The 16390-nt window shown below is 36.4% G+C and overlaps 1 protein-coding gene across 31 annotated transcripts in view; it reads right to left on the bottom strand.

The window, feature by feature from the left end:
• cadpsa (Ca2+-dependent activator protein for secretion a) overlaps window positions 1–16390 on the bottom strand; it is a 155217-nt gene that overhangs the window by 128883 nt on the left and 9944 nt on the right. For 30 of the 31 annotated variants that reach the window (XM_048171780.1, XM_048171763.1, XM_048171782.1 and 27 more), the window contains exon 3: window positions 3367–3480. In XM_048171780.1, coding sequence (XP_048027737.1) covers window positions 3367–3480 — 114 coding nt within the window. Of the gene's footprint in view, window positions 1–1249; window positions 1340–3366; window positions 3481–16390 lie in introns of those variants that run through there. The other variant, XM_048171793.1, reaches the window with a different exon arrangement.

Raw genomic sequence — 16390 nt, 5'->3', positions numbered from 1 at the left:
CAAACATACAGAAAAAACAGCAATACTGTGAAATATTATTACAATTTAAAATAATGGTATTCTATTATTAAAATATAATGTATTTCTATGATACAAAGTGTCTGAACAGTTATGTTACCTCTATGGCATTTCATATAGGCTTTTAGCTTAAAAGCATGCACATTTGGAGAAATATTGATGGATTCTCATGTTTATGTCAATTTTCTATACAGAGGAGTATTTATTCATTATTTATTGTCATCACTGTGAACGCTGGATACTGTTTTCAATTCATACTTGCAGCCGGAGGGCGCTCTGTGCACTTTTAGTCCACAAATGCCAATGCTAAAGAAGAATAGGCAATCCAGGAAATAACTGAACTAACAGAGGCCAGAGATCATTAACTATGGCTATTCAAAACACTTTTCAAGACAATAAATACACGATTGAGACGATGTCCGTGGGCGTGGCCGCATTAGCGGATAATGAGCTGAATCACGGACTTCTGACATGGCTCTCTTTTCATACAGATTACATAAACACAGAATGTTTGTTTTCGATTTGACTTACACGATTTAAAACCTGACATTTCAACGTTTCTTTAAACACAAGTCTAATTTTTTTGTGATTAGTATTCACTAAGTTATAGTTCATTTTCTGAGAACTATCAGATTGGACTTCGTTCAGAGGGAGACGAGAGATCACGCATCATGTTAGTTTTCTTTATTTTACAAAAAGCACAACATTTTGTTTTTACTCTGAGTGTACACAAAATAAGATATTCCACAGATTAAAATGGTGTATAGCTCTTAATTGTATGTGCAACACTGACGGAGTATTTTGAGTCTCTTTCACACTGGTTAGAAAAAAACCGCGGTGATCACGCCGGCGTGACCGCCGACCTGAGGGAGTTAAACAACTGACACAACAGCCCTCTATAATGACACTTATTGGTGTACAACATTGTGAAAAAGCATTTTAGTTTCTAATTGCAAAAGATTCTTATTTTCAGGCATATTTTTCATATAGGACTTATTTATTAAGCTTAATGGGGGTCACAGAGATAAAGTGAGCAGTAGTCAGCTGGTCATGATGTCATGATATAAACATGGCAGACCACTCTTATGTAGAATAAAATAGCTTTTTTTAGGTCCCTGATCTAACTTGAATGTTCTCATGTGAAAGAGACATTTTTGAACAACATTGGTTAAAAAAAAGGTCCTATATATTACTTTAGGTGTACAAATTACTTTTAAAGTATGTGAATCACCTCATGTTGCTGCAATACCAGATTGAATGTACTGTAGAATTCTGGTTTCAGCTCATTTCTCCTGTCTGCACCATGTTTTATCAAATCAAATTAGGTTCTTGTCCTTTTATATCAAACAGAAAAAAGATATTTAAAAAAAAATTAAAAAGCTGATCCAGTGAACACAAACATATACTGTATGTTCCCCAATCTGCACTCTTAAAGGGTTAGTTCACCCAAAAATGAAAATTCTGCCAGTAATTACTCACCCTCATGTCATTCCACAGGTCGTAAGACCTTTGTTCATCTTCAGAACACAAATGAAGATATTTTTCATCAAATCCGATGGCTCAGTGAATCCTGCATTGCCAGCAAGGCAATTAACATTTTCAATGCCCAGAAAGCTACTAAAGAAATATTTAAAACAGTTCATGTGACAAGAATACTTATTGTGCACCAAAAAAACAAATAACAACTTTATTCAACAATATCTAGTGATGGGTGATTTCAAAACACTGCTTCATGAAGCTTCGAAACTTCGTTGTTTCGGATCAGTGGTTCGGAGCGTCTATCAAACAGGTATCAAACTGCACAGCCTGGTCTCATTGTTATGTAACTTTCAGGTGCTGAAACGTACAATATTGATGTATTTATAGCACTAAAACGTAAAAATACTTACGTTTTTTCAGCGAAAAGCCACTTTTTTTTTTTTAATTTTGAGCCACTAATTCTACACCTACCCCTAAACCTACACATAACTATTTCTTAAAACTATACTGTTATAAATAAAAGAATAAAAGACAAACAAGCGTAATCACAATAATTTATTTATTGCGATAATGTCAAAAGTGGTACCAAAAGTAGTTCAAATGATAATGAGTTGCAGTCGCAGTCCTCTCTGGTGGTAATAGTTTTTATAGGGTACAGAGCAGAATTTAACTTATTAATCCATGAAAATATGAATCTGGCTTCTCTCCATGAAGGCTCACACTCATTTCAAATGTCAATCCACTGAAACACGGCATGGTGCAATCTGTGATGAAGCAGGTGAGAACCAATGACCGTTCAATATCAGTGCCGTAAATCATGTCATAAAGGCTCTGGAGAGCCCAACTTTCAAATTTGAATCATAACGCAAGTATTTTTATGTTTTATTGCTATAAATACATCAATATTGTACATTTTTGCGTGTATGAAAACGTAAGTAAATGTACATGTGGTAGAACCACACTTTACGTAAAAATACACAAGTATTCTCATGAGATTAGGTTGAACTGCCACGTGATGTGATTTCAGTAAAGGTTCACCACTGGGGGGCGTGACTTTGGCAGTTTGATTTACACTCCGAACCACTGATTCAAAACAAAGGATTCGTTAAGCTTCGAAGCTTCATGAAGCAGTGTTTTGAAATCGCCCATCACTAGATATTGTTGAATAAAGTCGTTATTTGTTTTTTGTTGCACAAAAAGTATTCTCGTTGCTTCATAACATTAAGGTTGAACTACTGTAGTCACATGAACTGTTTTAAATACATCTTTAGTAGCTTTCTGGGCATTGAAATTGTTAATTGCTTTGCTGGAATGCAGGCTTAATTGAGCCATCGGATTTGATCAAAAATATCTTAATTTGTGTTCTGAAGATGAACGGGCTTTGGAATTAATGACAGAATTTTAATTTTTGGGTGAACTAACCTTTTAAGAGAGATCTGATACACACATTACCATTCAAAAGTAAGATTTTTTAAAGGAATTAATAATTATATTAAACGGATTAATTAAATTGATCAAAAGTGACAGTAAATACTTTTACAGTGTTACAAAATATTTCTATTTCAAATAAATGCTGTTCTTTTGAACTTTCTATTTATCAATGAATTTGAAATTCTGAAGGATCATGTGACTGAAGACTGAAGTAATGACTGCTGAAAAGCTTTATATTAAAATAATGTTTTTAAATTGTAATAATATTTCACAATTACTGATTTTACTGTATTATTAATCAAATAAATGTAAATCCTTGGTGAGCATAAGAGACTTATTTTAAAAACATTTTAAAAATCTTACCGACTCCCAACTTTTGAATGGTAGTGTTATATGGTAATTATAATGCAAACTTAGAAAACCAAATGATAGATGAACCTCATAGTAGCTTTGGACAGCGTTGATGAAGGCTTCATCGGCTACAATCTGAGTCTCTCCATTCAGGAAGGCCTGGAAACGATCTTTCACTGTCTGAAGGTGCTGCTTGCTGATCTGAGATGAGAACACATCAAAAAGACAGAAATTAAAATATATTACTGAATTACACTGCATGTGACATCCAAATGTTAATAGCATTTGTTATAACTTGAAACATATTTATTCATAGTTAGTAAAGATGGATTTGGCAATGAGATTCACAAAAATCGTCTTAAGGAAGAAGTTAAGAAATTTCTTAATACAAATTCCAAGAAGTTTGTAAGAATGTTCCTAAGTGCAATTCTTCAAAAATTCTTCAAAAGTTCTCAATTTTTTCTTAAGAACATCTAATTTTAATTAGCAGTTAGGAAGAATTTTATTCTGAATGTTTTGTGAATCCGGCCCCAGAGAATTATTCAGCAAATGTTCCGTTTGACTCCATCAGTGGAAGTTGGAATAAGTTTTCATTCTGCTTTGACCTAAGATCATTTTGACTTTCACTTAATGTTATAATTAGCATTTGATGAAGAGATGAATGTGGCCCTCGATCTGAAAGAAAAAAAAAAGCCAAGCTTCACTTAACAGCAACCTAACAGCACTTTTTTTCCCCCCCCAGTAAGTAACAGGCTAGATCTCTTGCCAATTTCACTTTGCAAAAACAGATCATATTTCAGCCAAGAGGCCACATAAAACCTCTAGACGATTGAAAATGAGAGACACTGCCCATCTCAAAACACTTCTTACCCATCTGGATAGAGACTCGACTGGGAAGAAATGTGAAACAAGCATCTACATTACAGTGATTACCCACAGAGTGCTACAGCTGCTAATGAGTTTTGCTCATTATATGGCTATGAAACCATGCTTTTTGTGTTTGGAAGCTTGGCTTTTTAACAGTTAAGTCTTGTCTTATTTCCTTAACATTTTCAGATCTCTTTTCATGTTCTGCTTAGCCGGTATTCATGTTCCATTTGCGACACTGAGGTGTACTCCACTTTGCAACACACAAATTATTAAGAGGCTGAGAGCAGACTGAATCTCTTGTCTCATAACTGAGTCAGGGAATTGATAATTATAGAGCTTATCCTGCGTTCCCCTCCTCCCTTGTGTGTTTTTCTCCCTTCCATAAGAATTTAAAAGTAAAATCAGCCATTCAGTATAAAATTTGGGCTTTACTGAGAGTAAAATAGGGATAAGAAACAAGATAGATTTACTCAGTTATTGTGCATAAGAGAAAGTTCTGGCTTTTTGAACCCCCCCTTGAGGATGAAATGAATGCAACTGATTCATAAAAGAACAAAAATATCATTGACAATAGCCATAGGTGACTCATTGCTTAGTCCTTTGTGTGATACACAAATGGTTAGTTACACAGAAGGCTAGTTACCTTGATATAAGTGGCACAATACAAAAAGATAGAAATGATAGTACAGTAGTTGTAGCATGCCTCATGAATGACATACAACCTTAAACGTTCAAAAGAACATGTAGTAATGATAGGGTATGTACTTCACACCATTGTTCTAAAGCATTATGGGTAATTTTAAACAATTAATGCCAATCATAACCCATTTTACTTCTGTGATGTAATTCTAACTGCAACAGGATATTGGATAAGAAAAATGTGTGGTTAGGACTGAAAATGTGTTATTTTGATTGATAATTACAAATACCAACATTTTTAACAACAAATCGTTTACAATAAGACAAGGAATGCATTAAAAAAGTAAATGGTGTCAATTTTCATTTCAGGTTGACTTTAAAAAGATGCTTTGCAATGGTCTAGTTACGGTTTCTTGTTAATTTTGTCTCTCTATCCAATACAAACATGCACACACTGTGAACTGTTAATCAGAGGATCAATGTAAACATGATTTCCTTTTCATTTCAACTCAATGAGAAACTGAATTCAGCTAATTTCCTTTTGTTTGCCACACCTGACCAGTAAACAGCAGCAGGCCTTTGATATGTTAGTGTGCCCACCTCCAGGGTCTCAAACCATATGGTCTCTGTTTTTAGCATGGAGATCAATGTGTGTGTGTGTGTGTGTGTGTGTGTGTGTGTGTGTGTGTGTGTGTGTGTGTGTGTGTGTGTGTGTGCCCATGTATGTCTTTATTTAAATGTTGGACATCCTTTGAAAATACCAGGTGTTCCTCCTCATCGAGTATGTTGCCATGGTCACCGAGCACACATGAACACACCCTTTACCCCATTATCCCCTCTCAGGTTATCAAGCAGTATGACCTCATAACTATGAGAGGCAGCTGCATTAGCTCTATTACTCCCATGGTAACTGCAGGAGTGATTATAGTGGATAGGCTGTTGATGTAGAGCAATTAAAGTGTATCCTCTAAACACTCATCGTAATGTAATCTCTACGTCACCATGACAATGCACACAAGTGTTGAGGATCCTACATTGCTAACCTCATGACTGATAGCATACTAGCATACTATTCCTGCTATTTCTGCCACATATGGAACATATAATAGTAGTATGTTTGTTTACAAGAGTAGAAAAAATATGCTATTTTGATATACTGAATTCAGCCAAAGTATACTATGTATACTAATAGTATAATACTACTCCTGCAATTTGTGCAATATATGACAGAAACAATACAAGAAATTGCTAGTATATGCTATTCCTAATTTAGCAAAAGTATACCATGTATACTAGTAGTATGCTAATATACTAACATATTACTCCTAAAATTTAGGCCATATATGTGTAACCCCTGACCCAGGTCCTACTCGCCCCGCTCTGTGCGGGCCTCGAACCCTGGTCTCCGGCGTGGGAGTCAGACGCTCTAACAAGGAGGCTAAAGGCTACAACCTCTAGTGTCAGTCGCTAGAGCATCTCTTGAGATCAGAGGAGTGAGGTTTAATCGCACAGCAACTACTAGCTGGCCTCCGTTACATATGGATAACTGAAAATGGGTAAAATTTAACAATTTGAACATGGAGCTGCTTTGAGATCCACATATCTATGAGACTGAACTATATATGGCCTTGAAAATGAAGATTTCAAAAGGAAAGTTTATTAAAAATGAGAATCTAGAAGGACATTAAGATGTTTGAATACTTTTAGAGTTACAGGCATGCAAACTTTGGAAAAGGAATGGCATTCTGGTATGTTCTACGCAATTGAGTTGATAGAAAAACACGAGATACATTTCTAGTTTCAACATTATTTGTTCTTCAGATATTCTTCTTTAAAAGAAAAAAAGTATCACATATGGTTTTTGAACACTGAAAATGCGTACAATTTACCAATTTACTCATCGAGCCGCATTAAAATCTGCATATATCTGGGATTGAACCATTGAGAGCCTTTAAAATGAAGATAAGATAACAAAAAAAAAGTTTGTTAAGAGCCAGAATCTAAAAGGAATTTAAGATATTTTTAATACTTCTTGAGTTACAGGCATGCAAACTTGAGGCAATAAACACAAGAAGTGCTTTTTGCCATTTTTGAACTGTCACCATTGGCATATAATGAAAAAAAAAAAAAAAAGATTGCTAAATTCAACAGATTTTACTAATAGACCTACCAATCTTTGTATAAAAATGAAATAATGATGCTGCCATCTTTGTAAAGTCAGTTTTATACCCCTGTAAACTGGCTCCAAATCTCAGGTGAAATCGTCATTTTGACCCCAAATTTGAGCTGGGGAAGAAATTTGGTTGATTTGACACAGAATGACCCTACAGAATTCTTCATTCTTTCTGACAAACAGCAAAAGAGAATGTGAAATACAGTATGTACAGTGGTTTCTAAATTTTTAAATTGCAATGTACAGTGTACAGTACTTTTAAATAAGCTACTCTTTTAATCTTACTCAAGTAGTTTTACTCTACTCACACTATATTTTTTGCAAAGTAATGGTACTTTTACTTGAGTATATTTTATATTTATACCTTAGTAATGCACTTGGGCAGCTATTTTCAGTCATGCGAGTCATTTCAACGCCACAGCTGGCATAGCAAGAATAATGTATTGAAAAGCATATCAATGTTGAATATCAAAAGTGTGCAGTGTAATGAATGAACAGCCTGTCACCAGAGACTCTCCGTAACGAATGGTTATGGAATTAATGACTGAGCAGAATTTAACTGGAAATCTTTAATGAATCATTCACCTCTTCTGCTCCTCCATCCTCATTCTCTCCCGTCAGTCCTTTCCTCTTTTTTAATTCTTTGGAAATTACTAATTTCCTCCCTGTAAAGATTAAACTATCATGTTGTTAAACGTGTGGTTATGGATATTTTACTGCTGTTGGCACACGCTGGTGCAGCTGGAGCACAGAGGCTGCAATAAATACAGCTAATGACTCTCACGCTGTCCATTCAGACCCTCCCTTTCTCTGTTCGTAAACTGTAATGTTCCAAAAATCTGATTCACAGAAGCTAAATAAAGTACAGTAGTCCAGTTTTGTTATACAGTCTCTTTATATGCTAAACTGCTACAGGCTACACACATACAACCTTAGATCAACCTCACACCTGCCTGTTGCTGGTTACTATAGCAACTGACAAAACGCAGACCCATGTCATTGAATCCATGGGTAGTAATTTACTAACACAGATACACACACACATGCTAACTAGAATACTAGATAATAATGATGACAAGCCTGAGTGGTATCAATCTGCTAAAACCTTACTGGCATCCACAGCGTGTTCCGCCACAGGAGTGGGGGTGGGGATGTATGGGGGGAAGGGAAGCTTATATGATTGAACAGACGACTAGAAAAAGTCCATGTTCTGAGGATGTGAAAAAAAAACACACTAAGCTAGAGGTTAAAATCGACTCAGTGGACTTCATTAGAGCCGACCTAAGCCCTGCGCTCGTATCAGAGTGAGGTTTACACATTTAAATTGACTCCTCCTCTGTTTAGGAGGGCACTTGAGAGTTTTTCAACATGGTCTATATAAATTGTTGATCCTTATAGTGCATCCTCCCATTAAAGTGGCGGTCTGCGATGTGACCTTCCTAGTGCGGATGCTGAAAGCACGTAATTCCAGCAATAGCTCTTCCACAGAGAGCTGTTTTTTCATAGAGCAGAGTCTCTGCTTCCCTTCACGCTCAACGGAGCGTCGCATTTGGTTTTGTTCGACAGGAGAGTCAACATACCATGTCCATGGCTTTTTTTTTGCTCTGTTTACCAGTGAGAGAGACAGGAGACAATAATGAGTGGGAGAGAGAGCTCGTGGGACACAAGAAAGGCTTTTCAAATGTCACTCAGTCAGAAAGCAAGACTGTATTGTTTGATTCATAAGCTTTACTGTAAAATAAGGGGCTTCAAAATGATGCAATTTCTAGCATATATAGTTGTGTAGACAGCAATATTTTAAAGAACAAATATAATTATCTAAAAAATATATTGGATAAAGATCAAGCCGCAAGTGTGAATCAGCTACTAGTTGGAAAGCAAACCACTTTCTGGTTTGTACCACAACTTTAGTGCATTCTTAATGCTTTAACAAATTAACTTTTTTTTCTTTAAATGCTGTCTGTAAATGTTTAAAGTAAACTTATTTCACTTCCATAATATTACGTTTCCGAGTGAAAAACAATATTCAATGAGAAAAAAAGTATGGTGGGACTAGACTGGCTTTTTGGTTAGAAGGGGAGGGGCTGAAAAATAAGAGGGTTTGGTGATGTCACATGAAATGTAAAGTTGTTTCAGAGGCGAAGTAAGTTATTACATTTTGGAAGGTTACAAAGACTTCACATTACAATTAAAATCACATCTTGGGAAAAAAGCCTTTATCGACAAATTGTGCACAATAAGACTGGGAACATGAGAAAGTAATGAGAAAGTGAATAAATTAATGTTGACTTTAACTGATATTGTGGCAAAAGTTAGCTATTTTCATGCAAATCGGTTTTGTTGTAAGTTGTTGTTTGAAAGCACATTTATGAAAAACTCATTCATGAAAAGCATGCAGTGGGTACGGAAAGTATTCAGATCCCCTTAAATGTTTCACTCTTTGTTATATTGCAGCCATTTGCTAAAATCATTTAAGTTCATTTTTTTTCCTCATTAATGTACACACAGCACCCCATATTGACAGAAAAACACAGAATTGTTGACATTTTTGCAGATTTATTAAAAAAGAAAAACTGAAATATCACATGGTCCTAAGTATTCAGACCCTTTGCTCGCTCAGTATTTAGTTGAAGCACCCTTTTGATCTAATACAGCCACGAGTCTTTTTGGGAAAGATGCAACAAGTTTTTCACACCTGGATTTGGGGATCCTCTGCCATTCCCTCCTTGCAGATCCTCTCCAGTTCTGTCAGGTTGGATGGTAAACGTTGGTGGACAGCCATTTTTAGGTCTCTCCAGAGATGCTCAATTGGGTTTAAGTCAGGGCTCTGGCTGGGCCATTCAAGAACAGTCACAGAGTTGTTGTGAAGCCATTCCTTCGTTATTTTAGCTGTGTGCTTAGGGTCATTGTCTTGTTGGAAGGTAAACCTTCGGCCCAGTCTGAGGTCCTGAGCACTCTGGAGAAGGTTTTTGTCCAGTATATCTCTGTACTTGGCCGCATTCATCTTTCCCTCGATTGCAATCGTCCTGTCCCTGCAGCTGAAAAACACCCCCACAACATGATGCTGCCACCACCATGCTTCACTGTTGGGACTGTATTGGACAGGTGATGAGCAGTGCCTGGTTTTCTCCACACATACCGCTTAGAATTAAGGCCAAAAAGTTCTATCTTGGTCTCATCAGACCAGAGAATCTTATTTCTCACCATCTTGGAGTCCTTCAGGTGTTTTTAGCAAACTCCATGCGGGCTTTCATGCGTCTTGCACTGAGGAGAGGCTTCCGTCGGGCCACTCTGCCATAAAGCCCGACTGGTGGAGGGCTGCAGTGATGGTTGACTTTCTACAACTTTCTCCCATCTCCTGACTGCATCTCTGGAGCTCAGCCACAGTGATCTTTGGGTTCTTCTTTACCTCTCTCACCAAGGCTCTTCTCCCCCGATAGCTCAGTTTTGCCGGACGGCCAGCTCTAGGAAGGGTTCTGGTCGTCCCAAACGTCTTCCATTTAAGGATTATGGAGGCCACTGTGCTCTTAGGAAGCTTAAGTGCAGCAGAATTTTTTTTGTAACCTTGGCCAGATCTGTGCCTTGCCACAATTCTGTCTCTGAGCTCTTCAGGCAGTTCTTTTGACCTCATGATTCTCATTTGCTCTGACATGCACTGTGAGCTGTAAGGTCTTATATAGACAGGTGTGTGGCTTTCCTAATCAAGTCCAATCAGTATAATCAAACACAGCTGGACTCAAATGAATGTGTAGAACCATCTCAAGGATGATCAGAAGAAATGGACAGCACCTGAGTTAAATATATGAGTATCACAGCAAAGGGTCTGAATACTTAGGACCATGTGATATTTCAGTTTTTCTTTTTTAATAAATCTGCAAAAATGTCAACAATTCTGTGTTTTTCTGTCAATATGGGGTGCTGTGTGTACATTAATGAGGAAAAAATGAACTTAAATTATTTTAGCAAATGGCTGCAATATAACAAACAGTGAAAAATTTAAGGGGTTCTGAATACTTTCCGTACCCACTGTATCTCTATGGAAACCTGTTTCCACTGCAAAAAAGAAAAAAAAGAAAAGTGAAATTAGTTTAAAATAAGAAATATAGTCACACTGTGACATAAAGTCAGAATAGTTTATATTCTGAAGGATGCATTAAAATGATCAAAAGTGAGTAAAGACTCTTACATTGTTACAAAAAAATCTAACAATTTGAAAAAAATGAATCACTGTTTCCACAAAAATATTAATCAGCACAGCTGTTTTCAACTTTGATAATAAGAATAAATGTTTCTTGAGCAGCAAAGCAGCATATTAGAATGATTTCCGAAGGATCTTGTGACACTGAAGACTTGAATAACGACTGATGAAAATTCAGCTTTGTCATCACAGAAATAAATTAATTGTAAAATATATTCAAAAAGAAATTAGTTATTTTAAATTGTAAAAAATATTTCACAATATTACTATTTTAGTGTATTTTGAATCAAATAAATATAGCCCTGGTGAGCATAAAAACAAAACAAACTTACCAACTCCAGACTTTTAAATGGAAGTGTATGTAAAACTCAGCAGCAGGCTTCCATTCATCTCAGCTGTCAGGTACAATAAGACAACTCTGGAATTCAATAAATCTTCTTACATGCAGCTTATAATAATACTTATAGAGCATTCTAGTCTGAATGTACTGCAACGATTGCATTTGTGTGTCATTTATACGCTTTACGTACTTATAAGACTGCCTGTCATTGTTAGAGCATTCTTTTGACTTTATGATGGAATGTGCCTATTTGTGCGTGTGTGTGTGTGTGTGTGTGTGTGTGCGTGCATGTGTTCCCCAGGTGCCCACTGGGCTCATGTTGATTGCATGGGAATGGCGGCTGGAGTTTCTCTCTGAGAACAGATTCCCATTAGTGATCAGTGAGCCCGGGGTAGAGAGACACACTGCTTTCATGTCCCTTGAGTCTCTGCCTGTCTGTCTTTCTCTCTTGCTGTCTTTCTTTTCATGTCTTCTGGATGTTATGTTTAGTTTATGAGTGATGCTGCCTGAGTTCCAGCATTGATGGTTGACAGTAAAGCAAGCGCTCCAGACTTCCAGAGTGTTCACTGAAAGGTAATCGTATAATATTGTATAGTCATTAAAACACTGCATTCCCTGCATGTAAAGCAGACACAGAACTATGGCTATGTTCACAATGCATGCCTTAACACTCAATTCTGATTTATTGCTCAGATCTGATTTTTTTGTATAGCTGGCCAATAATGTGGCCATTATCAGATTCCAGTGTGAAGAGATTGTGGTCCTGAACGGACCCACATGCACAAAAGAACGACATCACGCAGCACATTGTCATACGGACATAAACACGAGGACATTAAAGTAAACAATTACGTGTTTATTTATCGTGTGATCTGCTGCAGAACTGAGCGAATTTATGTGCAAGCAATATTATAAACAAAGACGAGGCTGTGAAATAAGAGAGCAGAGTTTGTAAACATTTATGATGTTTTGCTTGTATAGAGCTGTCACTGTAATACTTATGAGCTCTGACACATCACTGTCCTTCTATACTGACTACATTTCACTACGGTCTTGATAACTACGTATGTATGTGGGTATGTAAAATCTTTGAAGTGACTCCCATGAGTGCAGAATTATGACGAATGTCGATCTAGAGCGACTGTATGATTGTTCAGACTGAGGTCACATTGCAAAACATCAGAACTGTTTCAGATTTAGAACCACATATGGAAGTGGCCCAAATCAGATCAGATTCCATGTGGTTTGTGATGTTCACACTGTCATGACAAAAACAGATCACAGAGTCACATATGAGCACAAAAAAAATCTAATTTGGGCCACATGTCATTTTGCTTCTTTGTTTATGACTTGACAGTTTTATATGGAAGCCTGTGTATGCCTTCAGAGTAAAAAAATAAGGTAATTGCATCTTCACATTTATATCTAACATTTCCGACTTCATATTTCACATTTGCATCTTTATATCTCATAATTACAACTTTAATTCTCACAATTATGACTTTATATCTAACAATTCTGACTTTATTGCACTTTGTTCAAGTGCAACTACTTGTCACTTCATGTTTCACAATGTGACTTTAAATGTCATTATGTGACTTAAATTCGTATTTTAAACAATATCATAATTAAAGGATCAGTTCACTTCAGAAGTAAAATTTCCTGATAATTTACTCTCCCCCATGTCATCCAAGATGCTTATGTCTTTCTTTCTTCAGTCAAAAAGAAATTAAGGTTTTTGAGGAAAACATTCCAGGATTTTTCTCCATATAGTGAACTTCAACGTCCAGATTTCAGTTTCAATGCAGCTTCAAAGGGCTCTACACGATCCCATTCGAGGAATAAGGGTATTGTCTAGTGAAACAATCAGTCATTTTCTAAAAAAATAAATAAATAAAAAATGTATATACTTTTTAACCACAAATGCTCGTCTTGCACTATCTGTGCGATGTGCCACGCATTATGTAATCATGTTGATTTGTGCATTTGTTGTTAAAAAGTATATAATTTTTTTTTTTTTTTTAAGAAAATGACAGATAGTTTCACTAGATAAGACCCTTATTCCTCGTCTGGGATCATGTAGAGCCCTCTGAAGCTGCACTGAAATTGCAATTTGGACCTTCAACCCATTGTACCCCAGTGAAGTTCACTATATGGAGAAAAATCCTGGAATGTTTCCCTCAAAAAGCATAACTTCTTTTTGACTGAAGAAAGAAAGACATAAACATCTTGGATGACATGGAGGTGAGTAAATTATCAGGAAACTTTTAATTCTGAAGTGAACTAATCCTTTAACTAAATAATTTTTTACTGAAGGAAAAACTGGCTTCCACAGTTTTATAATCAACATGTTTTCTGAATATAAATGTACTACTTTGAGACACCCTTAATTTGAACCCATCTGGAAAGGATATAGTTCTTAATCCTGTAGTAATCAAATCTTGTACGCTAATGATAATTTTTCATACCGTCAGCCTATCTAAACACCTGAACGAACACTGCAGTCCACCACATTTATGTGTAATTTATCTTGAACCGTCTTAATTTACACAGAAACTCTTGTGCATATAGAGACTGTTATGTAACAGATCACAGAAGGCAAATGGATGCGTAATCCCAGATTACAAACAACCAACAAAGAGCAAATGAAGGGGTCATCCTCCCACAGCCTTTGCGCTGCTTTATTCAAGCACATGCACAAACACCCGTTCGTACAAATAAACACACTCGTCTTGGATACACGTACGTCTGTATGTGCTTTGCTCATTAGTGCTAGTGTTAGACAAAAGTTTGCTAAATCCACAGAGGCAAATTTACATGAATGTAGTGATTTCTGTTTCCACTCAGTACAGTTCTTTCAAAAAACATAAAAAAGAGAAACATAAAAAAGCAAACGGAATGAATGTACATTCAAGTCTGAGGAGATAGTGCATGTGCAGTGGTGCTCATGTGGGAGTTGATTTCTGCATTCAAAAAATCGAATTAAATTAAATTAAAACAAATTAAAATATAAATGTAAGTTTAAAAGGCGTCATAACATGAGAAATCAAATTTTCCTTGATCTTCTGACATATACGGGGGCTTTGTGCCATTAAGTCATCCAGCAAGTTTCATAGCTTAAAACATCCTCCTCATAATAAACAAAGCACTTATTTAAACAAGGTCCAAAAACAGCTCATTCTGATATTGCGGGACTTGTGATGCTACACGACACAGGCAAATACATTTACATATGACTGCCTCCAGAGCAAGACATCAACGAATAGTTATAGATCATTGCACCATAGGCCCCGCCCACTGGCATTCATTGCCTACACTGGATGTGAGCGCTGCATCACGTCTTGTCAAAAGCAAAAATAATTCATTATAATCACTGATGCTGTTTACATTGGATACAATAAACAGATGCACGTTCAGTTTCTGAAATACTCCACGCACTGTCGACAACAGGACAAATGGAAGAGTGAAAAAACTTCGGATCACATTTGAGGATTATATGTTTGTTCGGAGCATTTGTTTTGTAAGCGAGGCACAGAGTAATGGAGAGTTCACAAAGAAACTTTTGTTGAAAGATGAAGCAGTCAACTGTATTGGATCTGACAGCAGCTGCATCACAAACTGTAAGTAAATGATTTCATAATGATTTGCCAGTAAATGACAGTTTTATATGGACAATGTTTTCAAAACACTTACTCGCATGCAATAGCGAGTGGGCGTTGATACAGTTTTCTATGCAATGACTTTAACCAATCATAACAGTGGCCATTTATTGACAAGCCTTATAGGAGCTGCCCCTTAAAAATGTATCGTTTCAGACAGAGCAGAGGGACAGAACGAAGGTTCAAAATAAGTTTTTATGCATATATATTTGTTTTCTTGTACAAAAAAAATTACCAAGTGAACCTCAAGGAACATATTAAAATAATTTAAAGGTGCCATCGAACATTTTTTTACAAGATGTAATATAAGTCTAAGGTGTCCCCTGAATGTGTCTGTGAAGTTTCAGCTCAAAATACCCCATAGATTGTTTTTAAATAATTTTTTTAACTGCCTATTTTGGGGCATAATTAGAAATGCGCAGATTCAGGGCTGCTGGCCCTTTAATTCCTCACACTCTCCGCCCCCTCCCGAGCTCTCGACTCTATCATTGCATAAACACAGTTCACACAGCTAATATAACCCTCAAAATGGATCTTTACAAAGTGTTTGTCATGCAGCATGTCTAATCGCGTAAGTATGGTATTTATTTGGATGTTTACATTTGATTCTGAATGAGTTTGAGGCTATGCTCTGTGGCTAACGGCTAATGCTACGCTGTTGGAGAGATTTATAAAGAATGAAGTTGTGTTTATGCATATACAGACTGCAAGTGTTTAAAAATGAAAATAGCGACGGCTCTTGTCTCCGTGAATACAGTAAGAAACGATGGTAACTTTAACCACATTTAACAGTACATTAGCAACATGCTAACGAAACATTTAGAAAGACAGTTTACAAATATCACTAAAAATATCATGTTATCATGGATCTTGTCAGTTATTATTGCTCCATCTGCCATTTTTCGCTATTGTCCTTGCTTGCTTACCTAGTCTGATGATTCAGCTGTGCACATCCAGACGTTAATACTGGCTGCCCTTGTGTAATGCCTTTCATAATGTTGGGAACATGGGCTGGCATATGCAAATATTGGGGGACTGTTACGTAACAGTCGGTGTTATGTTGAGATTCACCTGTTCTTTCGTCTTTTAAACAAATGAGATTTATATAAGAAGGAGGAAACAATGGTGTTTGAGACTCACTGTATGTCATTTCCATGTACTGAACTCTTGTTATTTAACTATGCCGAGGTAAATTCAATTTTCAATTCGATGGCACCTTTAAAAAATGTCAT

Source organism: Megalobrama amblycephala, linkage group LG21 (genome assembly GCF_018812025.1).
Source record: "Megalobrama amblycephala isolate DHTTF-2021 linkage group LG21, ASM1881202v1, whole genome shotgun sequence".
Taxonomy (NCBI): domain Eukaryota; kingdom Metazoa; phylum Chordata; class Actinopteri; order Cypriniformes; family Xenocyprididae; genus Megalobrama; species Megalobrama amblycephala.
This window is presented reverse-complemented; position numbering and strand designations above follow the sequence as displayed.